Raw genomic sequence first — 26,917 nt, 5'->3', positions numbered from 1 at the left:
GGGGGGGGGGAGGGTGGCTTTGCCAGCCAGGGAAAATGTTACGGCAGTGCTCAGGCAGGACAGTTTAGAGGGCTTGTCTACTGAGGCCATGTGGGTGGAGCTGAGAAACGGGAAAGATATGACCACATTAATAGGATTGTATTATAGACCACCCAATAGACAGCGAGAATTGGAGGAGCAAATCTGCAGAGAGATAACAGACAGCTGCAGGAAACAGAAAGTTGTGATTGTAGGGGATTTTAAATTTCCACACATTGACTGGGACTCCCATACTGTTGAAGATCTAGATGGGTTAGAGTTTGTAGAATGTGTTCAGGAAAGTTTTCTAAATCAATATATTGATGTACCAGCTAGGGAGGATGCAATATTAGATCTCCTATTAGGAAATATAACCATATAACCATTTAACAATTACAGCATGGAAACAGACCATCTTGGCCCTTCTTGTCCGTGCCGACACTTACACTCACACTCACCTAGTCCCACTGGCCCGCACTCAGCCCACAACCCTCCATTCCTTTCCTTCCTATCCATATACCTATCCAATTTTACTTTAAATGACAATACCGAACCTGCCTCTACCACTTCTACTGGAAGCTCATTCCACATAGCTACCACTCTCTGAGTAAAGAAATTCCCCCTCGTGTTACCCTTAAACTTTTGCTCCCTAACTCTCAAATGAGTTAGGGCAGGTGACGGAAGTGTGTGTAGGGGAACACTTTGGTTCCAGTGATCATAACGCCATTAGTTTCAACTTGATCATGGATAAAGATAGATCTGGTCCTCGGGTTGAATTTCTAAACTGGAAAAAGGCCAAATTTGAAGAAATGAGAAAGGATCTAAAAAGCACAGATTGGGACAGGTTGTTCTCTGGCAAGGATGTGATTGATAAGTGGGAGGCCTTTAAAGGAGAAATTTTGAGAGTGCAGAGTTTGTATGTTCCTGTCAGGGTTAAAGGCAAAATGAATAAGAATAAGGAACCTTGGTTATTGAGGGATATTGGAACTCTGATAAAGAAGAAGAAGAAGATGTATAACATGTATAGGCAACTTGGAGGATATACAATGCTTAAGGAGTATAAAAAGAGTAAGAAAATACTTAAGAAAGAAATCAGGTGGGCTAAGACATGAGGTTGCTTTGGCAGTCAGGGTGAAGGATAATCCTAAGAGCTTCTACAGGTATGTTAAGAGCAAAAGGATAGTAAGGGATAAAATTGGTCCTCTTGAAGATCAGAGTGGTCGGCTATGTATGGAACCAAAAGAAATGAGATATTAAATGGGTTTTTTGTATCTTTATTTACTAAGGAAACTGGAATGGAGTTTGTGGAAACAAGGCAAACAAGTAGGGAGGTCATGGAACTTATACAGATTGAAGAGGAGGAGGTGCTTGCTGTTTTGAGGCAAATCAGAGTAGATAAATCCCCAGGACCTGACAGGGTATTCCCTCGGACCTTGAAGGAGACTAGTGTTGAAATTGCAGGGGCCCTGGCAGAAATATTTAAAATGTCGATATCCATTGGTCAGGTGCTGGAGAATTGGAGGATAGCTCATGTAGTTTGTTGTTTAAAAAAGGCTCAAAAAGTAAGCCGGGAAATTATAGACTAGTAAGTTTGACGTCGGTAGTAGATAAATTATTGGAAGGAATACTAAGAGATAGGATCTACAAGTATTTGGATAGACAGGGACTTATCAGAAAAAGTAAGCATGGCTTTGTGCGTGGTAGGTCATGTTTAACCAATCTATTAAGAGTTTTTCGAGGAAGTTACCAGGAAAGTGGATGTTGTATACATGGACTTCAGTAAGGCCTTTGACAAGGTCCCGCATGGGTAAATTGAAATAGACATTGGCTCAATGAAAGCCAAGAGTAGTAGTGGAAGATTGCTACTCTGAGTGGAGGCCTGTGACTAGTGGTGTGTCACAGGGATCAGTGCTGAGTACATTGTTATTTGACATCTATATCAATGATCTGGATGATAATGTGGCAAATTGGATCAGCGAATTTGCTGATGATACAAAGATTGGAGGTGTAGTGGGCAGTGAGGAAGGCTTTCAAAGCTTGCAGAGGGATTTGGACCAGTTGAAGGAATGGGCTGAAAAATGGCAGATGGAGTTTAATGCGGACAAGTGTGAGGTATTGCACTTCAGAAGGTCAAACCAAGGTAGAACATACAAGGTAAATGGTAGGACACTGAGGAATGCAGTAGAACAGAGGGATCTAGGAGTACAGATACATAATTCCTTAAAAGTGGCATCACAAGTAGATAGGGTTGTAAAGAGAGTTTTTGGTACACTGGCCTTTATAAATCAAAGTATTGAGCATAAGAGTTGGAATGTTATGTTGAGGTTGTATAAGACATTGGTGAGACCGAATTTAGAGTACTGTGTGCAGTTCTGGTCACCTAATTACAGGATGGATATTAATAAGATTAAAAGAGTGCAGAGAAGGTTTACAAGGATGTTGCCAGGACTTGAGAAACTGAGTTTCAGAGAAAGATTGAATAGGTTAGGACTTTATTCACTGGAGCGTAGGAGAATGAGGGGTGATTTGATAGAGGTGTATAAAATTATGATGGGTATAGATAGAGCGAATGCAAGCAGGCTTTTTCCACTAAGGCTAGGGGAGAAAAAAACCAGAGGTCATGGGTTAAGGGTGAAGGGGGTAAAGTTTAAAGGGAACATTGGGGGGGCTTCTTCACGCAGAGTGGTGGGAGTGTGGAATGAGCTGCCAGATGAAGTGGTGAATGCGGGCTCACTTTTGACATTTAAGAAAAACTTGGACAGGTACATGGATGAGAGGGGTTTGGAGAGATATGGCCCAGGTGCAGGTCAGTGGGACAAGGCAGAAAAATGGTTTGGCACAGCCAAGAAGGGCCAAAAGGTCTGTTTCTGTTCTGTAATGTTCTATGGTTCTATGCTTCATGGTCAACAATGTTTGGTGCAACCCCAGAATGTGCATGCACTCAAATCCTTTTGTTCCCTAGACCTGGAATACCTGGTGCTGCTGTGCAGACCTTACTGGCTGCCTAGGGAGTTCACGGCTGTTATCATCACAGTGGTGTACATTCTGCCACAGACTGATACTGCTCTGATTCTCAAGGAACTGTACGAGAGCATCAACACACTGGAGACAACACACCCAGAGGGCTGACTTAATCGTCACTGGTGACTTTAATCGAGCATCGCTGATGGAAGTCTCTCCGAAGTTTTGTCAGCACATCCAGCTGATCATGGAGATAAGATACTTGACCACTGCTACAACCTACCACAATGCTTACAAAGCTCTCCTTCACCCAGATTTTGGAAAATCAGATCACTCTTCAATCCTGCTTTTGCCTACATCCAGGCAGAAGCTGAAACAAGAGTTGGCCATAGTTAAAACTGTCCAGTGCTGGTCTGACCAACCGGCCTCAATGCTGCTGGACTAATTCGATGACATCGACTGGAATGTCTTCCATGATGTCTCCAAGTTCACTGATGAGAATCACATGCTTCATCCGGAAGTACATCAACGATGTTTTCCCCCAGAAGCTGGTCAGAAACCCTGGATCAATAGTTCTGTGTGAGCAGCACTTACAGTGCAACATCAAACTTACATCGCTGGCGAACAACTAGAGCTCAAGAACAGCAGCTATAATTTGCGCAAAGCTATCAAGGCTGTGAAACAACAATATAGGGTCAAGATTGAGTCAAGATTCACAACGAATAGCACATATGACTTGTGGCAAGGGCTGCATACCATCACAGACTTCAAAGCCAAACATTGTAGTGCCACTAACATCGCAGCCTCTTTCCCAAATGAACTCAACTGCTTTTATGTTCAGTTCTACACTCCAGTGAATAAAGTCCTAACCTATTCAATCTTTCTCTGTAACTCAGTTTCTCAAGTCCCAGCAACACCCTTGTAAACCTTCTCTGCACTCTTTCAACCTCATTAATATCCTTCCTGTAATTAGGTGACCAAAACTGCACACAATACTCCAAGGTATATTAAGAGGAATAGACAGAGTGGACAGCCAGCACCTCTTTCCCAGGGCACCACTGCTCAGTACAAGAGGACATGGCTTTAAGGTAAGGGGAAGGAAGTCCAAGGGGGATATTAGAGGAAGGTTTTTCACTCAGAGAGTGGTTGGTGCATGGAATGCACTGCCTGAGTCAATGGTGGAAGCAGATACACTAGTGAAGTTTAAGAGACTACTAGACAGGTATATGGAGGAATTTAAGGTGGGGGGTTATATGGGAGGCAGAGTTTGAGGGTTGGCACAACGTGGGCCAAAGGGCCTGTAATGTGCTGTACTATTCTATGTTCTATGTTCAATGTCGCTAACTCTGAGTCTCGGAGGAAAGCCACCACTACAATCTGCAACCTGGTCATCTCCGAGGCTGAGGTACGCAGATGTTTCCAACGAGCGGACAGTCGCAAGGCTGCAAGACTAGACAGCATCCCAGGGCGAGTACTCAGAATGTGCGCAGCACAACCGAGAAATGTGTTTACTGACATTTTTCATTTCTCCCTCTCAGTGTAGAGTGCCCTCCTGCTTCGAAGAATCCACCATTGTCACTATACCAAAAAAGACCAAGGTAACGTGCCTGAACGACTGGCGTCCTGTCGCACTCAGCTCAATAATAAGCAAATGCTTTGAGATGCTGGTCAAGGTTTACATCTGCAGCTTGCTACCACCCAAACTGGACTCCCTACAATTCGCCTAACGACACAATCGATTGACAGGCGATGCAATAGCCACTACTCTAAATATCACCCTTACACATCTGGAGAAGAAGGATGCTTATGTGGGAATGCTGTTCTTCAGACTACACTTCAGCATTCAACACCATAATTCCATCCAAGCTCGACAAGAGGCCTCGGCCTTGACCCTGCCTTGTGCAACTGGATACTGGACTTCCTGTCAGATCACCAGCAAGTTGTAACAGTGGGCTCTTTCACCTCCACCGCTCTGACTCATAATACAGGAGCCCCTCAGGGCTGTGTACTGAGTCCCGTTCTTTATTCCCTGTATACCCATGACTGTATTGCCACCCAGAGCTCCAACCTGCTAATTAAATTTGCCAAGGACACTATATTGATTGGCCTTATCTCAAACAATAACGAGGTGGCCTACAGGGAAGAAGTCATCTATCTGGCACAGTAGTGTCAAGAAAACAACCCCTCTCTCAAAGTCACAAAAACAAAGGAGCTGGCTGTGGATTACAGGAGGAATGGAGACGGACTAACCCCTATTGACAACAATGGATCTGGGGTCGAGAGAGTAAACAGCTTTAAGTTCCTCGGCATCCACATCACCAAGGACCTCACATGGTCTGTACACACCAGCTGTGTGTTGAAAAAGGCACAACAGCACCTCTTTTACCTCAGACTACTTAGGAAGTTTGGTGTAGGCCCCCAAATCCTAAAAACTTTCTAGAGGAGCACAGTTGAGAGCATCCTAACTCACTGCATCACTGCCTGGTATGGGAACTGTACCTCCCTTAATTGTAGGACTCTGCAGAGAGTGGTGCATACAGCCCATCGCATCTGCAGTTGTGAACTTCCCATGATTCAGGACATTTACAAGGACAGGCGTGTAAAAAGGGCCCATAGGACTATTGGGGACCTGACTCACCCCAACCACAATCTATTCCAGTCACTACCATCCGGGAAATGGTACCTCAGCATAAAAGCCAGAACCAACAGGCTCCAGGACAGCTTCTTCCACCAGGCCATCAAACTGATATAACTCACGCTGATTTGTGTATTTTCTATTACATCGACTGTTCTATTTATTATAATTTACCATGATTGTACATGTAGACTGAGATGTAATGTAAAGATTTTACTCATTATTGAGCAGAATGTAAGAAATAAAGTTAATTCAATTCAAAATCAGCGTACTGCTAGTGTCTTCCACAGTGAAGACATATGCAAAATATTCATTCAGTTCATCATGAATGTGGCTGTTCCCATCAACAATAAGTATACCGTTTTGGATATTGTTGGTGGGGACGACCTACCAGGGACAAGTTGCAGTGGTTGTGTCTCTGGCACCGAGAATGGACCCTCTGCTCAGAAGGGAAGGAGGGAAAAGGGGAGAGCAGTAGTGATAGGGGATTCGATAGTTAGGGGGACAGATAGGAGGTTCTGTGGAAGAGATCGAAAATCCCAAATGGTCTATTACCTCCCTGGTGCCAGGGTCCGTGATATCTTGGATCGAATTCTCAGTATTCTCAAGAGGGAGGGTGAGCAGCCAGATGTCATGGTTCATGTAGGGACCAATGACGTGGGTAGGAAGAGTGAGGAGGTCCAGAAAGGTGGGTTTAGGGAGTTAGGTGCCAAGTTAAAGGACAGGACCTCCAGGATAGCAGTCTCAGGATTGCTACCAGTGCCACATGCAGGTGGGTTTACAAATAATAAGATAGTGCAGACCAACAATTGGCTGAAGACATGGTGCAGGAGGGAGGGCTTCAGATTTATAGATAATTGGGCAATTTTCTAGGGAAGGTGGGTCCTGTTCCGGCGGGACAGTTTACATCTAAACTGGAGGGGGTCAAATATTATTGCAGGTAGGTTTGCTAGAGAGGCTCCAGTGGATTTAAACTAGATATGAGGGGGGAAGGGGAACCAGAGTGTAGGAACAGATGTATGGGAGAAGGAAGAAAAAGAAGACAGTGAAGAGAGATATCTACAATCAATATAGGCAGCATGGAGTAAATAAGATGCTCGAGGAATAAAAAAGAATGTAAAAAGAATCTTACGAAAGAAATTAGAAAAGCTAAGATACGAGGTTGCTTTGGCAAGTAAGGTGAAAATAGATCCAAAGGGTTTCTACAGTTATATTAACAGCAAAAGGATAGTGAGGGATAAAATTGGTTCCTTAGAGAATCAGAGTGGACAGCTATGTCTGGAGCCAAAAGAGATGGGGGAGATTTTGAACAATTTCTTTTCTTCGGTATTCACTAAAGAGAAGGATATTGAATTGTATAAGGTTAGGGAAACAAGTAGGGAAGTTATGGAAACTATGACGACTAAACAGGAGGAAGTATTGGTGCTTTTAAGTAATATAAAAGTGGATAAATCTCCGGATCCTGACTGGATGTTCCCTAGGATCTTGAGGGAAGTTAGTGTAGAAATAGCAGGGGCTCTGACAGAAATATTTCAAATGTCATTAGAAACGGGGATGGGGCCGCAGGATTGGCATATTGCTCATGTGGTTCCATTGTTTAAAAAGGGTTCTAAGAGTAAACCTAGCAATTATAGTTATGCCTGTCAGTTTGACGTCAGTGGTGGGTAAATTAATGGAAAGTATTCTTAGAGAGGGTATATATAATTATCGGGATAGACAGGGTCTGATTAGGAACAGTCAGCATGGATTTGTGCGTGGAAGGACATGTTTGACAAATCTTATTGAATTTTTTGAAGAGGTTACCAGGAAAGTTGATGAGGGTAAAGCAGTGGATGTTGTCTATATGGACTTCAGTAAGGCCTTTGACAAGTTTCCGCACGGAAGGTTAGTTAGGAAGGTTCAATCGTTAGGTTTTAATATTGAAGTAGTAAAATGGATTCAACAGTGGCTGGATGGGAGATGCCAGAGAGTAGTGGTGGACAACTGTTTGTCAGGTTAGAGGCCGGAGACTAGTGGTGTGCCTCAGGGATCTGTACTGAGTCCAATGTTGTTTGTCATTTACATTAGTGATCTGGATGATAGGGTGGTAAACTGGATTAGTAAGTATGCAGATGATATTAAGGTAGGTGGCGTTGTGGATAATGAAGTAGGTTTTCAAAGCTTGCAGAGAGATTTAGACCAGTCAGAAAAGTGGGCTGAAAGATGGCAGATGGAGTTTAATGCTGGTAAGTGTGAGGTTCTACATTTTGGCAGGAATAATCCAAATAGAACATACAGGGTAAATGGTAGGGCATTGAGGAATGCAGTGGAACAGAGAGATCTAGGAACAACAGTGCATAGTTCCCTGAAGGTGGAGTTTCATGTGGATAGGGTGGTGAAGAAGGCTTTTGGAACGCTGGCCTTTATAAACCAGAGCATTGAGTACAGAAGTTGAGATGTAATGTTAAAATTGTAAAAAAAAGTAAGGCCAAATTTGGAGTACTGTATACAGTTCTGGTCACCAAATTATAGGAAAGATGTCAACAAAATAGAGAGAGTACAGAGAAGATGTACTAGAATGTTACCTGGGTTTCAGCACCTAAGTTACAGGGAAAGGGTGAACAAAATAGGTCTTTATTCTTTGGAGCGTAGAAGGTTGAGGGGGGACTTGATAGAGGTATTTAAAATTATTAGGGTGATAGATAGAGTTGATTTGGATAGACTTTTTCCATTGAGTGGGGGAGATTGAAATGAGAGGACATGAGTTGAGAGTTAGGGGGCAAAAGTTTAAAGGTAATATGAGGGGGAATTTCTTTATTCAGAGAGTGGTAGCTGTGTCAAAGGAGCTTCCAGTAGAAGTGGTAGAGGCAGGTTCGGTATTGTTATTTAAAGTAAAATTGGATAGGTATATGGGCAGGAAAGGAATCGAGGGTTATGGGCTGAGTGCGGGCCATTGGACTAGGTGAGAGTAAGCGTTTGGCACGAACTAGAAGGGCCGAGATGGCCTGTTTCCGTGCTGTAATTGTTATATGGTTATATCAGCCATCTCCCTGTCCTCCATTATTATTTTTCCTGTCTAATTTTCTAGCAGTCCTATATCCACTCTCATTTTTCTTTTATTTTTAACATACTTGAAAAAATTTTACAAAACACTGATATTATTTGCTAGTTTGCTTTCATAATTCATCTTTTCCCTTCTAATGATTTTTTATTTGCTCTTTGTAGGTTTTAAAAACTTCCCAATCCTCTATCTTCCCACTCACTTTGCTTCGTTGTATGCCCTTTCTTTTGCTTTTACAATAGCTTTGACTTCCCCTGTGAAGGATATTAAGGATGAAGTCTCAGGGTACTTGGAGGCATATCAGTTAACATGAATTGCTCAAGGGAAAATCTAGCCTGACAAACATGTTGGAATTCTTTGAAGAATTAACAACTAGGATAGACAAAGGAGAATCGGTGGATGTTGTGTTGGGTGCCACATGAAGCTGCTTAACATTTAAGAGCCCATAGTATTACAGGAAAGATCCTACCATGGATAGAGCAGTTGCTGTTTGGCAAGTGGCCAAGAGTGGGAATAAAAAGACCTTTTTTTGGTTGGCTACTGGTGACGAGTAGTGGTATTTCACAGGGGTCAGTGATGGACCCACTTATTTTTACGTTATATGTCAAAGACTTGGATTACAGAATTAATGGCTTTGTTGTAAAGTTTGTGGACAATGCAATGATAGGTAGAGGGGAAGGTAGTTCTGAGGAGATAGGGAAGCTACAAAAGGACTTAGATTAGAAAAATAGGCAAAGAATTGGAAGATGGAATACAGTGCTGAAAAGTGTACAGTCATGCAATTTGGTAGAAGAAATAAAAGGGTAGATTATTCTATAAATGTAGAGAAAACTCAAAAATCTGAGGCGCAAAGGGACTTGGGAGTTCTTGTATAGGTTTCCCTAAAGGTTAATTTGCAGGTTGAGTCTGTGGAAAGGAAGGGAAATGCAATGTTAACATTAATTTCAAGAGAATTAGAATATAAAAGGAGGGATGTAAGGCTTGATAAAGCACTGGTGACGCCTCGCGAGCCATTTTGGGCCCCTTATATTTGAAAGGATATGCTGGCATTGGAAAGGGTTCAAAGGAGGTTCAGGAAAATGATTCCAGAATTGAACAGCTTGTCATGTGATGAGCATTTAATGGCTCTGGGCCTGTATTCACTGGAGTTCAGAAGAATGAAGGATGACCTAATTAAAACCTATCAAACTTTGTATGGTCTTGATGAGAGTGGATGCGGAAAGGATGTTTCTGATGATGGGAGAATCTAGGACCAGAGGACACAGCTTCAGAATAGAGGGGATGTCCTTTTAGAACGGAGAGGAGGAGTTATTTCTTTAACCAGATTGTGGTGTATCTGTGGAATTTGTTGACACAGGTGGCTAAGGAGACCAAGTCACTGAGTATACTTAAGGTAGAGGTTGATCAATTCTTGATTACTTAGGCATGAAGGGATACAGGGAGAAGGTAGGAAATTGGATGTGAAAGGGGAAATGGATCAGACATGATGAAATGGCAAAGCAGACTCGATGGGCCAAAAGGTCTTATGGTCTTATCTCCTTTCCATATAACCATCTAACAATTACAGCATGGCAACAGGCCATCTCGGCCCTTCTAGTCCGTGCCGAACGCTTACTCTCACCTAGTCCCACCAACCTGCACGCAGCCCATAACTCCCCATTCCTTTCCTGTCCATATACCTATCCAATGTTATTTTAAATGGCAATATCGAACCTACCTCTATCACTTCACTGGAAGCTCATTCCACACAGTTACGACTCTCTGAATAAAGAAATTCCCCCTCATGTTACCCTTAAACTTTTGTCCCCTCTCAACTCATGTCCTCTTGTTTGAATCTCCCTTACTCGCAATGGAAAAAGCCTATTAACGTCAACTCTATCTATCACCCTAATAATTTTAAATACCTCTATCAAGTCCCCCCTCAACCTTCTATGCTCCAAAGAATAAAGACCCAACTTGTTCAACCTTTCTCTGTAACTTAGGTGCTGAAACCCAGGTAACACTCTAGTAAATCTTCTCCGTACTCTCTCTATTTTGTTGACATCTTTCCTATAATTCGGTGACCAGAACTGTACACAATACTCCAAATTTGGCCTTACCAATACCTTGTACAATTTTAACATTACATCCCAACTCCTATACTCAATGCTCTGATTTATAAAAGCTAGCATACCAAAAGCTTTCTTCACCACCCTATCCACATGATATTCCACCTTCAGGGAATTATACACCATTATTCCTAGATCACTCTGTTCTACTGCATTCTTCAATGCCCTACTATTTACCATGTATGTCTTATTTGGATTATTCCTACCAAAATGTAGCAAATCACACTTATCAGCATTAAACTCCATTTGCCATCGTTCAGCCCACTCTTCTAAATGGCCTAAATCTCTCTGCAAGCTTTGAAAACTTACTTCATTATCCACAACGTCACCAACCTTAGTATCATCTGCATACTTACTAATCCAATTTACCACCCCATCATCCAGATCATTAATGTAAATGACAAGCAACATTGGACCCAATACAGATCCCTGAGGCACACCACTAGTCTCCGGCCTCCAACCTGACAAACAGTTGTCCACCACTACTCTCTGGCATCTCCCATCCAGCCACTGTTGAATCCATTTTATTACTTCAATATTAAAACCTAACGATTGAACCTTCCTAACTAACCTTCCGTGCGGAAACTTGTCAAAGGCCTTACTGAAGTCCATATAGACAACATCCACTGCTTTACCCTCATCAACTTTCCTAGTAACCTCTTCAAAAAATTCAATAAGATTTGTCAAACATGACCTTCCACGCACAAATCCATGTTGACTGTTCCTAATCAGACCCTCTCTATCCAGATAATTAAATATACCATCTCTAAGAATACCTTCCATTAATTTACCCATCACTGATATCAAACTTACAGGCCGATAATTGCTCGGTTTACTCCTAGAACCCTTTTAAAACAATGGAAGAACATTAGCAATATGCCAATCCTCCAGCACCATCCCTGTTTCTAATGACATTTGAAATATTTCTGTCAGAGCCCCTGCTATTTCTACACTAACTTCCCTGAAGGTCCTAGGGAATATCCTGTCAGGACCCGGAGATTTATCCACTTTCATATTCCTTAAAAGCACCAGCACTTCCTCCTCTTTAATCATCATAGTTTCCATTACTTCCCTGCTTGTTTCCCTTACCTTACACAATACAATGTCCTTCTCCTTAGTGAATACCGAAGAAAAGAAATTGTTCAAAATCTCCCCCATCTCTTTTGGCTCCACACATAACTGTCCACTCTGATTCTCTACAGGACCAATTTTATCCCGCACTATCCTTTTGCTAATATTATAACTGTAGAAATCCTTTGGATTTATTTTCACCTTACTTGCCAAAGCAACCTCATATCTTCTTTTAGCTTTTCTAATTTCTTACTTAAGATTATTTTTACATACTTTATATTCCTCGAGCACCTCATTTACTCCATGCTGCCTATATTTATTGCAGATCTCTCTCTTTTTCCGAACAAAGTTTCCAATATCCCTAGAAAACCATGGCTCTCTCAAACTTTTAACCTTTCCTTTCAACCTAACAGGAACACAAAGATTCTGTACCCTCAAAATTTCACCTTTAAATGGCCTCCATTTCTCTATTACATGCTTCCCATAAAACAAATTGTCCCAATCCACTCCTTCTAAATCCTTTCGCATCTCCTCAAAGTTAGCCTTTCTCCAATCAAAAATCTCTACCCTGGGTCCAGTCCTATCCTTCTCCAATAATTATATTGAATTTAGGTCACCTAGTCCCACCTACCTACACTCAGCCCATAACCCTCCATTCCTTTCCTATCCATATACCTATCCAATTTTTTTTGAAATGACAAAATTGAACCTGCCGCTACCACTTCTACTGGAAGCTCATTCCACACAGCTACCACTCTCTGAGTAAAGAAATTCCCCCTCATGTTACCCCTAAACTTTTGCCCCTTAACTCTCAACTCATGTCCTTTTGTTTGAATCTCTCCTACTCTCAATGGAAAAAGCCTATCCATGTCAACTCTATCCATCCCCCTCATTATTTTAAATACTTCTGTCAAGTCCCCCCTCAACCTTCTACGCTCCAAAGAATAAAGACCTAACTTGTTCAACCTTTCTCTGTAACTTAGGTGCTGAAACCCAGGTAACATTCTAGTAAATCTCCTCTGTACTCTCTCTATTTTGTTGACATCTTTCCTATAATTCAGTGACCAGAACTGTACACAATACTCCAAATTTACCAATGCCTTGTACAATTTTAACATTACATCCCAACTCCTATACTCAATGCTCTGATTTATAAAGGCCAGCATACCAAAAGCTTTCTTCACCACCCTATCCACATGAGATTCCACCTTCAGGGAACTATGCACCATTATTCCTAGATCAATCTGTTCTACTGCATTCCTCAATGCCCTACCATTTTGATTTTGATTAGTCCTACCAAAATGTAGCGCCTCACACTTATCAGCATTAAACTCCATCTGCCATCTTTCAGCCCACTCTTCTAACTGGCCTAAATCTCTGCAAACTTTGAAAACCTACTTCATTATCCAGAACGCCACCTATCTTAGTATAATCTGCATAATTACAAATCCAATTTACCACCCCATCATCCAGATCATTAATGTAAATGACAAACAACATTGGACACAGTAGAGATCCCTGAGGCACACCACTAGTCACCAGCCTCCAACCTGACAAACAGTTATCCACCACTACTCTCTGGCATCTCCCATCCAGCCACTGTTGAATCCATTTTACTACTTCAATATTAATACCTAATGATTGAACCTTCCTAACTAACCTTCTGTGTGGAACCTTGTCAAATGCCTTACTGAAGTCCATATAGACAACATCCACTGCTTTACCCTCATCAACTTTCCTAGTAACCTCTTTAAAAAATTCAGTAAGATTTGTCAAACATGACCTTCCACTCACAAATCCATGTTGACTGTTCTTAATCAGACTCTGTCTATCCAGATAATGATATATACCATCTCTAAGAATACTTTCCATTAATTTACCCACCACTGACGTCCAACTTACAGGCCGATAATTGCTAGGTTTACTCTTAGAACCCTTTTCAAACAATGGAATCAAATGAGCAATACGTTAATCCTCCAGCATCATCCCTGTCTCTAATGACATTTGAAATATTTCTGTCAGAGCCCCTGCTATTTCTACACTAACTTCTCTCAAGGTCCTAGGGAATATCCTGTCAGGACCCAGAGATTTATCCACTTTTATATTCTTTACAAGTGCCAGTACTTCCTCTTCTTTAATCATTATAATTTCCATAGCTACCCTACTTGTTTCCCTTACCTTACACAATTGAATATCCTTCTCCTTAGTGAATACCGAAGAAAATAAATTTTTCAAAATATCCCTCATCTCTTTTGGCTCTGCACATAGCTGTCACTTTGATTCTTGAAGGGACCAATTTTATCCCTCACTATCCTCTTGCTATTAATATAAGTGTAGAAACACTTTGGATTTATTTTCACCTTACTTGCCAAAGCAAGCTTGTATCTTCTTTTAGCTTTTCTAATTTTTTTCTTAAGATTCTTTTTACATTCTTTATATTCCTCAAGCACCTCATTTACTCCATGTTGCCTATATTTATTGTAGATCTCCCTCTTTTTCCGAACCAAGTTTCCAATATCCCTTGAAAACCATGGCTCTCTCAAACGTTTAACCTTTCCTTTCAATCTAACAGGAACATAAAGATTCTGTACCCTCAAAATTTCACCTTTAAATGGCCTCCATTTCTCTATTACATGCTTCCCATAAAACAAATTGTCCCAATCCACTCCTTCTAAATCCTTTTGCATCTCCTCAAAGTTAGCCTTTCTCCAATCAAAAATCTCTACCCTGGGTCCAGTCCTATCCTTCTCCATAATTATATTGAATTTAAGTCAACTTCCTGAGTCAACTTTGAGTATCTTGCTTTTGTGTGGATTGGAAATGTGCCAGAAAACTGGCTAATAACTTTGTAGTGCACCCAGGTACAATCCACGGGAGTTCCCACAACTTCTAGCTGCCTGTCACTTTAATACCAATCCCTGTCTGACCTGTGGCCTCCTGCAATGTTCCATCATGGCCCACTGTAAACTTGAGAAGAGCAATCAAGTTACTCATGTGACCATGCCCTAGACTGCAGGACTTCACATTCAGCTCTTTCAGATACTCACTTTTTGTATTGCCATATCTACTCTGGATTAGCAATCTATAACATTTGCAGTGTTTTCCACTTTTACTGACACTGAAATATGCATTTCATAGCTTTTACATGGCTCCTTCTTTCTAACTATTCCATTACCAGTTAGCTGACTAGATTAGCTATAAGGAGAGGGTGGACTGTTTTCTGTGGTGTGCCAGAGGAAAAGAGGCAACCCGATTCAAGTAGATAAATTTGAGAAGTATGGACAGAGAGGCAGCCTTTTTCTGGGATGGAAAAAGTCAAATACGAGATGGCATAGCTGTGAAGTGAAAAGTGAATGGTTTAAGAAGATTTGAGTGCTAGATGACTGTGCTGCTGGGGGAGTTGGAAGAAGCAGAGACATTTGGACAGCCAGATTAACATCTGCCAGCATGTGATCCACATCACTCATGGGAAATTTAAATTGGCACCATAGTAGCACTTAGACTTGAGGGCCCATTCCTGTGCTGCTCTAAAACTGTTCCATTTTATATAATTTCTTCACATTCTTCATAAATGAAATGAGTCATTTCATGTTGTGTAAATTTCACACCTTTTGTATACCTGTCCACTTTACTATTGTGGCCTATATCTGTAAATTTGAGATCAGGTAATGTAGACTGAGTTAGTAAAACATTAAAAATATGGTAGTCCTAACACCAGCACTATAAAATACTTTCCACAAGTTTAAAAAGGGCATTCCTCTCTGCCTTCCATGCATGGGGCACAGGTGACAAAGGCCAAATTTGGGGAAAGCAAGCTTTTATTCTCAAATGCAATGTTCTTTATGTTCAGTATGTTACTTTATACTCTGTTGGGGAAACCAGAGATGAATTGAACCCAGTAGAAACATTTTAAACACACTTTAAAAAACTTGCGGGTTTTGATTTTTTGTGTAAAATAAAATTACTACTTTTCAATATTACAATTCAATTTAATTTACATGAATATGGGGTAATGGGACTAAGTGTAATTCAAATGTATTGTAGTTGTTATGGTATCTATCCTCCTGTACCTTGTATTCTTTTTTGTAAGAAATCAATAAAAATATTGGAAAAGAGAAAGAAAACTCGCAAACAAGGAGAAAGAATAAGGAAATATACTTACCTGCAGAAAAGATGACGTCTCATAGAGCTGCTCCACAGTGCTGTCATTTATTATCAGGTTACCCGTGTATGCATATCCAATGATTATCTCAAGTGTCGGTGCATGGACATTTTGCAAATGAACATGTGTCTGTTTGCTTTCACTTAATCCACTCATAAACATGGCCCTGAAGAAACATCCAAAACATTTCACTAACTTGAAACATTATGAAGATAGCAATTGTTGATCTAACAGTATTTTCACTTATATTTTGTTCCAAATTCCATCCTTTTGCATTAAGTCTTAGTGCTCCCCTGCATTGCTATTTTATCACAAAATGGTGCATATTAGCTAATGTAAAAACAAGAGAAAGCATACCACAAAGCAAATATTAGTGGGAAAATGGACAATTGGAAACTTTAAAAAAACCTACAGAGAACAACTAAAAGGATCATTAGAAGTTAAAAGATGAAATAGAAACATAAAAACACAGAAAACCTACAACACAATACAGGCCCTTTGGCCCACAAAGCTGTGCCGAACATGTCCTTACCTTAGAAATTACCTAGGGTTACCCATAGCCCTCTATTGTTCTGAGCTCCATGTACCTGACAAGGAGTCTCTTAAAAGACCCCATCGTATCCGCCTCCACCACCGTCGCCAGCAGCCCATTCCACGCACTCACCACTCTGAGTAAAAAAACTTCGGCCCTGACATCTCTGTACCTACTTCCAAGCACCTTAAAACTGTGCCCTCTCATGCTAGCCATTTCAGCCCTGGGGAAAAGCCTCTGATTCAATACCTGTCATCATCTTATACAGCTCTATTAGGTCACCTCTCATCCTCCGTCGCTCCAAGGAAAAAAGGCCAAGTTCACTCAACCTATTCTCAAAAGACATGCTCCCCAATCCAGGCAACATCCTTGTAAATCTCCTCTGCGCCCTTTCTATGGCTTCCACATCCTTCCCGTAATGAGGCAACCAGAACTGAGCACAGTACTTCAAGTGGGGTCTGACCAGGGTCCTATATAGCTGCAACATTACCTCTTGGCTCAAACTCAATCCCATGGTTGATTAAGGCCAATGCACTGTATGCCTTCTTAACCACAGAGTCAACCTGCACAGCTGCTTTGAGTGTCCTATGATCCCCCGATCCTCCGCACTGCCAAGTCTTACCATTACAGTCGGCCCTCCTTATCCACAGGGGATTGGTTCTGGGACCCCTCGCGGATACCAAAATTCACAGATGCTAAAGTCCCTTATTCAACCTATCTCAATGCGGTGGACATTAGGACCCAGCAGTAGAGATCTGAATCTGCAGTGCTTCTGTTCGCGAAAATAATCATGAACATGATTGAAAATAAAGCGGAAATAATAAACCGATCAGGAAGAGGTGAAATGCCATCAGTCATTGGAAAAGCGTTAAGCTACGTCGGTCAACGACCGGAACAACTTTAAAGGATAAAATGAGAAAGGCCCTGCCCCGATGAAAACTACAATTATTACTATGCAACGCAGTGGTTTAATTATTGGTTTTTGGGTTTTTGATCCTCCACATCAACCCAGCACAGTGGAGAGCGCACTCGGGAGCGATCTGTCCCGAGTCCCAAGAACTTCCATTCCCGAGCCCGGCGCTGAAACATACACAGAACATAGAACACAGAATAGTACAGCACATTACAGGCCCTTCAACCCACAATTCTGTGCCGAAACTCAAACCCTACCTCCCATATAATCCCCCACCTTAACTTCCTCCATATACCTATCTAGTAGTCTCTTAAACTTCAGTAGTGTATCTGCCTCCACCACTGACTCAGGCAGTGCATTCCACACACCAACCACTCTCTGAATGAAAAACCTTCTTCTAATATCCCCCTTGAACTTCCCTCCCCTTACCTTAAAGGCGACCAGAACTGGACACAGTACCCCAAGTGTGGCCTAACCAGAGTTTTATAGAGCTGCATCATTACGTCGCGTCTCTTAAACTCTATCCCTTGACTTAGGAAAGCTAACACCCCATAAGCTTTCTTAACTACCCTATCTACTTGCGAGGCAACTTTCAGGGATCTGTGGACATGTACCCCCAGATCTCCCTGCTCCTCCACACTACCAAGTATCCTGCCATTTACTTTGTACTTTGCCTTGGAGTTTGTCCTTCTAAAATGTACCACCTCACACATCTCTGGGTTGACCTCCATCTGCCACTTCTCAATCCTATCAATGTCTCTTTGCAATCTTCGACAATCCTCTACACTATCTACAACACCTCCTCTCCCTTAATATCAACATGCTCCAGAACATCAACCTCACTCATATTGTCCTCACTGTTATGAAGTTCCCTCTGCTTGGTGAATACCAAAGAGAAGTATTAATTGAGGACCTCGCTCACGTCCACAGCCTCCAGGCACATCTTCGCATCCTTATCTCTAATCGGTCCTATCTTCACTCCTGTCAACCTTTTGTTCTTCACATGATTGAAGAATGCCTTGGGGTTTTCCTTTACCCTACTCGCCAAGGCCTTCTCATGCCCCTTCTTGCACTTCTCAGCCCCTTCTTAAGCTCCTTTCTTGCTACCCTATATTCCTCAATGACCCATCTGATCCTTGCTTCCTAAACCTCATGTATGCTGCCTTCTTCCACCTGACTAGATTTTCCACTTCACTTGTCACCCATGGTTCCTTCACCCTACCATTCTTTATCTTCCTCACTGGTACAAATTTATCCCTAACATCCACCACATATCCATAGTACATTTCCCTGCAAAAACATCATCCCAATTCACACCCACAAGTTCTAGCCTTATAGCCTCATAATTTGCCCTTTCCCAATAAAAAATTTTCCTGTCCTCTCTGATTCTGTCCTTTTCCATGATAATGCAAAAGGCCAGGGAGCAGTGATCACTATCCCCCCCCCCCCCCCCAGATGCTCATCCACTGACAGATCTGTGACCTGACCCGGTTCGTTACCTAATACTGGATCTAGTATGGCATTCCCCCTAGTCGGCCTGTCAACGTACTGTGACAGGAATCCATCCTGGACACACTTAACAAACTCTTTTGCCCCATCTAAACCCTTGGAACTAATCAGGTGCCAATCAATATTAGGGAAGTTAAAGTCACCCATGATAACAACCCTGTTATTTTTTTTTCCAAAATCTGCCTCCCAATCTGCTCCTTGGTATCTCTGCTGCTACCAGGGGGCCTATAGAATACCCCCAGTAGAGTAACTGCTCCCTTTCTGTTCCTGACTTCCACCCATACTGACTCAAAAGAGGATCCTGCTACATTACCCACCCTTTCTGTAGCTGTAATAGTATTCCTGATCAGTAATGCCACCCCTCTTCCCCTTTTTCCTCCTCTCTATCCCTTTTAAAGCACTGAAATCCAGGAATATTGAGAATCCATTCCTTCCCCAGTGCCAGTCAAGTCTTTGTAATGGCCACTACATCATAATTCCATGTATGTATCCAAGCTCTCAGTTCATCACCTTTGTTCCTGATGCTTTTTGCATTGTAGTACACACACTTTAGCCCTTTTACCTTACTATCTTTACACACTTTATTCTGCTTCTCTTTCCTCAAAGCCTCTCTATATTTTAGATCTGGCTTTACTCCATGCAGTTTTTTCACTGCTCTATCGGGGGTTCCATCCCCCTTGCAAATTAGTTTAAGTGTTAATTAGTTAATCAGTTCCTAAGTGTTTTGTATGCATAGAAAGGTAAAATATATACTATATACCAAGACAAACATTTGACTAACTGACGCTAAATATCAGATGTACCTGTCCAACTTACTTAGTAAGAGAACTTCCGATTTTTTTCGATTCCGATCCACGATAACCCACGCACATCCTCCTGTACACTTTAAATCATCTCTAGATTACTTATACCTAATACAATGTAAATGCTATGTAAAATGATTGTTATACTGCATTATTTAGGGAATAATAACAAGAAAAAAGTCTGTACACGCTTGAACAAGTGCTGGAACAGCACTTCCGGGTTTTCGCGATCCACGGTTGGTTGAATTCGCACACGCAGAATCCGCGAATAAGGAGGGTCGACTGTAATACTATATTCTGCCATCATATTTGACTTACCAAAATGAACCACCTCACACTTAGCTGGGTCGAACTCCATATGCCACTTCTCAGCCCAGTTTTGCATCCTATCAATGTTTTGCTGTAACTTCTGACAGCCCTCCACACTATCCACAACAACCCCAACCTTTGTGTCATCAGCAAATTTACTGACCTATCCTCCCATCTCCTCATCCAGGTCATTTATTTAAAAAATCACAAAGTGTAGAGGTCCCAGAACAGATCCCAGAGGCACATCACTGGTCTCCAACCTCCATGCAGAATATCACCCATCTACAACCTCACTTTGCCTTCTATCGGCAAGCCACTTCTGGATCCACAAAGCAATGTTCCCTTGGATCCCATGCCTCCTTACTTTCTCAATAAGCCTTGCATGGAGTACCTTGTCAAATGCCTAAAATATGAAAGCAAACTAGCAAACAATATCAAAGTGAACAGTAAAAGCTTTTTCAAGTATGTAAAGAAAAAGAAATGGGACTGCTAGAAAATGAGGGCAAAGAAATAATAACGGGGGATAAGGAGATGGCAGATGAACTAAATCAGTACGATGAACTAAATGATAACCTAAAGACAGCAAAAAGGAAAAGTTAGCCTGACCTCAGTGGTTGGGAAGATGTTGGAGTCAATTGTTAAGGATGAGGTTATGGAGTACTTGGTGACACAGGACAAGATAGTACAAAGTCAGCATGGTTTCCTTCTTGGCTGTCGAACCTTTTTGAATTCTTTGAGGAGATTATAAGTAGGATAGATAAAGGTGATTCAGTGGATGTTGTATACTTGGACTTTCAGAAGGCCTTTGACAAAGTGCCACACACAAGGCTGCTTACCAAATTAAGAGCCCATGGTATTACAGGAAAGTTACTAATATGGTTAGAGCATTGGCTGATTGGTAGGAGACAGCAAGTAGGAAAAGAGTAGCAGTCTGCTTGGCTGCCAGTAACTACTAGTGTTCCAAAGGGGTCGATGTTAGGATCACTTCTTTTCATGCTGTACATCAATGATTTAAGACAATGGACCTGATGGCTTTGTTACCAAGTTTGCAGATGATATGAAGGTTGATTAAGAGGCAGGTAGTGTTGAAGAAACAGGTAGGCTGCAGAAAGACTTGGGCTACGTCCATACTAGACCAGATAATTTTGAAAACGCCAGTTTCTTGTAAAATCGATAGGCGTTCACGCTAGGCGTTTTTAAAAATACCTCTGTCCACATTAACAAGGATATTTCGGCGAATCTCCTCCTACCGCGCATGCGCAGGACAGATTTACCGAAAACAAACGACACATTTGGTGTCAAATCTCGCCATGAAAGACTTGGTGCGCGTTTGTTCAGTTACAGACTAGAAAAACTTAAACGACCGACAGCTGTTAGCTCTCACGCAGGAGGACTTAAAACTAAATAAAAACAAATACTGGAGCGTATGGAGGCAACCGACAGGGAGTTCACGGACAGTATGACCCGGCTGATGACGAACTTTGAAAAACTGACGAGCTCTGTTGCATTAATAAAGCCCCTTATTAAATGTATAAAACATGTCTGTATCAGTATTATCTTGTATCTCCATACAATGTTACATTAGGCTGTTACACATCTATTGTCAGAGAAGCACTTGCATAAATAGGTAAACCACCTTCATACGAGAAAGGACAGAAAACAGGGCAAAGTGAGTATACTTATTTATTCAGTAAGTTATGGGTCAAAGTATTTGGTGAGTACATTTCTAACTCTTCTGGCTTCAGTCTCGTTGCTGTCTGTTCTGAAATTGTTAGGTTGTATTCAAGAAAACAATGAAATGGCGCGCTGCCGTCACCATCTGGTCCGGCACATCACAACAGCATTTTTAGGTTTCTCTAGTTACCCTGTCCATACTGCTCCAGCCAGGTGGCGTTTTCAAAATTACACACTTTGGAGAGTGTTTCTGAAAATCTCCATTTTCCAGGGACGAAAACGCTGTTTTAGTGTGAACGGAGGGTAAAAACGAAAAGAAAAAGCTTCTGTTCTGGATTTATCTGGTGTAGTGTGGACGTAGCCTTAGATTAGCAGAATGGGTAAGAAAGTGGCAGATGAAATACAACATTGGAAAATGCATGGTCAGTTTGGTAGTAGAAATAAATGCACAGACTATTTTCTAAACAGGGAGAAAATCCAAAAATCTGAGATGCAGAGAGAGCTTGGAGCCCTTCTGTAGGTTAACTTGCAGGGTTGAGTCTGTGGTGAGGAAGGCAAATAGAATGTTAGCATTCATTTCTAGAATTCTAGAATATAAGAGAGCAGATATGTGATGCTAAGGCTTTATAAGGCACTGGTGAGGCCCCATCTTGAATACTATGAACAGTTTTGGATTCCTCATCTAAGAAAAGATGTGCTGTCATTATAGAGGTGTCAGAGGATGATTCCAAGGGTTATCATATGAGGAACATTTGATAGCTCTGGGTCTGTATCTCACTCAAATTTAGAAGGATGAGGGAGGCATCATTAAAACCTTTCAAATGCTGAAAGGCCTAGATAAAGTAGATGTGGAAAGGATGCTTCCCATGTTGGGGGAGTTTAGGACAAGAGGGCACCCATTTAAAACAGACATGCAGAGAAATTTCTTTAGCTAGAGGGTGGTGAATTTGTGGAATTTGTTACCACAGGCAGCTGTGGATGCCAAGTCGTTGGGTGTATTTAAGGCAGAGATTAATAGGTTCTTGATTGGATAAGGCATCAAAGGTGACTGGGAGAAGGCCATCGAATGGGGTTGAGGAGGGGAAAAAAAGAATCAGTCATGTTTGAATGGTGGAGCAGTCTCCGTGGGCCAAATGATCTAATTCTGTTTCTACATCTTCTGGCCCTTGTAATTCCACTTTTCCCATTGTGGCTTTTATTGTTCAAATAACAAAGAGAAAGTCTGTATTTGGGGTTTAAGATAATCTGTAAAGTTCAATTAAAAGTAATTGTCAGTAAATGCTTGTTTGAAATTTGAATTCAAATATTTTGAAATGGATGGGTTTGCTGAGTTCCTCCAGCATTTTGTGTGTGTTGCTTGGAATTCCAGCATCTGTAAATTTTCTCTTATTTGTGACTGAATTAACCTTCCATGATCTAGCAATCCTAGTCAACAAGTTATAGGTTCTCACAATCTTCACCGTGCCATACTGACACAGAAAACTATGTCTTCATACATCCATAGGATGGAGATATCTAGCGAAAATGGCCAGTACTTTATTCTGTGACAGGGAATTCAGAGGATTAGACTACAAGTCTATCCTGTGCATCAGCGACCAGGACGCCTCCAACAGGCTGAATGTCTTTTACACCTGGTTTGATACAAAGAGTAAAGTGTGCTTGCCGGACAAATCTGTTGGAATTCTTAAAAGAAATAGCAAATAGGAGCGACAAAGGCGCACTGGTTGATGTTGTGTACTTGGATTTTCTGAAGGCCTGTAAAACAAGGTGCCACACAAGGTTGCTTAACAAGCTACAAGCCCATCGTATTATAGGAAAGATTTTAGCATAGATAAAGCCTTGGCTGATTGGCAGGAGGCAAAGAGTGGGAATAAAGGGAGCAAATTCTGGTTGGCTGCTGCTGACCAGTGGTGTTCCACAAGGGTCTGTGTTGGGACCAATTCTTTTTACATTATATGTCAATAATTTGGATGATGGAATTGATGGCTTTGTTGCAAAGTTTGCAGACAATATGAAGATGAGGTGGAGGGGCAGGTAGTTTTGAGAAGTACAGGGGCTACAGACAAATTAGCAGAATGGGCAAAGAAATGACAGGTAGAATACAGTGTCAAGAAGTGTATTGTCATGCACTTTGAAGAAATTAAAGGTTTAACTATTTACTAAATGGAGACAAAATACAAGAATCAGAGGCACAGAGGGACTTGGGAGCCCTTATTGAGGATACTCTAAAGGTTAATTTGCAGGTTGAGTCTGTGGTGAGGAAGGCGAATGCGATGCTAGCATTCATTTCAAGAGGGCTGGAATATAAAGGCAAGGATATAATGTTGAGACTTTAAAAAACAATGGTGAGGCCTGAAGGAGTATTGTGAGCAGTTTTGGACCCATTATGTTAGAAAGGATGTGCTGAAACTGGAGAATATTCAAAGAAAGATCACAAAAATTATCATAAAATTGAGTGTTTGATGGCTCTAGACTGAGTGAATTCAGAAGAACGAGGGGGTGATCTCATCGAAACCTATTGAATGGTGAAAGGCCTTGATAAGAGTGGGTGTGGAGAGGATGTTCTTTTAGAATAGAGAGTAGTAGGTATTTCTTTAGTGAATCTGTGAGCCTTCTTTAAGCACCCTATCAACCTGTGTAGCCACTATCATGGAGTTATGAACTTGGATCCCAAGATCCCTCTGCTCAACAACACTGCTATTTCCTTGCATTTGCCCTATCAAGGTGCAACACCTTAGGCTTATCTGCATTAAACTCCATCTACCATTTCTCTGTCAATATCTACAACTGATCTATACTGTGCCGTTTTCTTTGCCAGACTTCTACACTATCCACAATTATATCAATCTTGGTATCATCTGCAAACTTACTAACTCACTCATCTACTTTTTCATCTAAGTTATTTATATACATCACAAACAGCAAAGGTCCCAACACAGATCTTTGCGGAACACCACTAATTACAGACCTCCAGTTTGAAGAAGTCCTTTTGACCACTACATTCTATTATCTATAAGCAAACCAGTTTTGAATCCAAACAGCCGATTCACCATGGCTCCCATGCATATTAATCTTCTGGATCAGCCTCCAAGGAGAGACTTTATCAAACGCTTGACTAAAATCCATGTAAACAACATCCACTTCATCAATTTCATCAATTTCTCTTGTGACATTGTCAAAAAACTCTATGAAGTTGGTAAGGCATGCCCTACACAAAGCCATGTTGGCTCTCCCTAATTAGGCCATGGGTTTCCAGATGCTCATATATCCTATCCCTAAGAATTTTCTCCAGCTATTTCCCTACAACTGACAGGAGACTCACCGGTCAAAAGTACCCAGGATTTTTCCTGTTCCCTTCTTAAATACAGCTACAACAGATAGCCCCTCGCCAGTGTTCCGGGACCTTGCCCATGCCTGGAGATGACACAAAGATACTGGTCAAGGCTCCAGGCATCTCACCTCTTGCCTCCTTCAACAGTCTGGGATAAATCCCATCAAGCCCTGGGGAGCATCCAGCTTAATGGGGAATCTGTGGAATGATTTGCCACAGACAGCTGTGGAGGTTGCCTTTATGTGTATTTAAGGCAGAGTTTGATAGTTTCTTGATTGATTAAGGCATGAAGGGATTCAGGGTGAAGGCAGGAGACTGGGGCTGAGAGGAAAATTTGATCAGCCATGATGAAATGGCAGAGCAGGCGTCATGGGCCAAGTGGCCTAATTCTGCTCCTATGTCTTACGGTCTTAATACTCAATAGGAGACACAATACCTTCTCCTCCTTGACCTCTAAATGCCTTAACGTATTTATATACTCAGCACTAATCTTTTGGTCCTCCAAAGTAACAGGAATATCGAGGAGCAGATAGGGGAACAGATCCTGGAAAGGTGTAATAACAGAGTTGTCGCGATGGGAGATCTTAATTTCCCAAATACTGAATGGCATCTCCCTAGAGCAAAGAGCTTAGATAGGGTGGAATTTGTCAGGTGTGTTCAGGAAGGTTTCTTGATAAAATATGTAGATAAGCCTACAAGAGGAGAGGCTGTACTTGATTTGGTATTGGGAAATGAACCTAGTCAGGTGTCAGATCTCTCAGTGGGAGAGCATTTTGGAGATAGTGATCATAATTCTATCTCCTTTACAATAGCATTGGAGAGATAGGAACATACAAGTTAGAGAAGCATTTAATTGGAAAGAGGAATTATGAGGCTATCAGGTAGGAAATTTAAAGCTTAAATTGGAAACAGATGCTCTCAGGGAAAAGTACAGAAGAAACGTGGCAAATGTTCAGGGGTATTTGTGTGGAGTTCTGCACAGGTACGTTCCAATGAGACAGGGAAGTTATGGTAGGATACAGGAACCGTGGTGTACAAAGGCTGTAATAAATCTAGTCATGAAGAAAAGCTTACAAAAAGTTCAGAGAACTAGGTAATGTTAGAGATCTAGAAGATTATAAGGCTAAGAGGAAGGAGCTTAAGAAGGAAATTAGGAGAGCCAGAAGGGGCCATGAGAAGGCCTTGGTGGGCAGGATTAAGGAAAATCCAAAGGCATGCTACAAGTATGTGAAGAGCAAGAGGATAAGAAGTGAAAGAATAGGACCTATCAAAGTGTGACAGTGGGAAAGTGTGTTTGGAACTGGAGGAAATAGCAGAGGTACTTAATCAATACTTCAGTATTCACTATGGAAAAGGATCTTGGTGATTGTAGTGATGACTTGCAGCAGACTGAAAAGCTTGAACATGTAGATATTAAGAAAGAGGATGTGCTGGAGCTTCTGGAAAGCATCAAGTTGGATAAGTCGCCGGGACTGGATGAGAAGTACCCCAGGCTACCGTGGGAGGTGAGGGAGGAGATTGCTGAGCCTCTGGTGATGATCTTTGCATCATCAATGGGGACAGGAGAGGTTCCTGAGGATTGTAGGGTTCTAGATGTTGTTCCTTTATTCAAGAAAGAGAGTAGAGAAATCCCAGGAAACTATAGACGAGTGAGTCTTACCTCAGTGGTTGGTAAGCTGATGGGAGAAGATCCTGAGAGACAGGATTTATGAACATTTGGAGAGGTATAGCATGATTAGGAATAGTTAGCATGGCTTTGTCAAGGGCAGGTCATGCCTTATAAGCCTGACTGAATTTCTTGAGGACGTGGCTAAACACATTGATGAAAGAAGAGCAGTAGATGTAGCGTAT

General features: G+C 41.6%; 1 protein-coding gene across 2 annotated transcripts in view; it reads right to left on the bottom strand.

Annotated features, from left to right (window-relative positions):
- The window catches only part of kbtbd2 (kelch repeat and BTB (POZ) domain containing 2), a 109,059-nt gene that overhangs the window by 22,518 nt on the left and 59,624 nt on the right, over window positions 1-26,917 (bottom strand). For both annotated transcript variants that reach the window (XM_059985402.1, XM_059985394.1), the window contains one exon: window positions 15,996-16,161. In XM_059985402.1, the coding sequence (XP_059841385.1) occupies window positions 15,996-16,161 (166 nt within the window). The remainder of the gene's footprint in view (window positions 1-15,995; window positions 16,162-26,917) is intronic.

Source organism: Hypanus sabinus, chromosome 1 (genome assembly GCF_030144855.1).
Source record: "Hypanus sabinus isolate sHypSab1 chromosome 1, sHypSab1.hap1, whole genome shotgun sequence".
NCBI lineage: Eukaryota > Metazoa > Chordata > Chondrichthyes > Myliobatiformes > Dasyatidae > Hypanus > Hypanus sabinus.
This window is presented reverse-complemented; position numbering and strand designations above follow the sequence as displayed.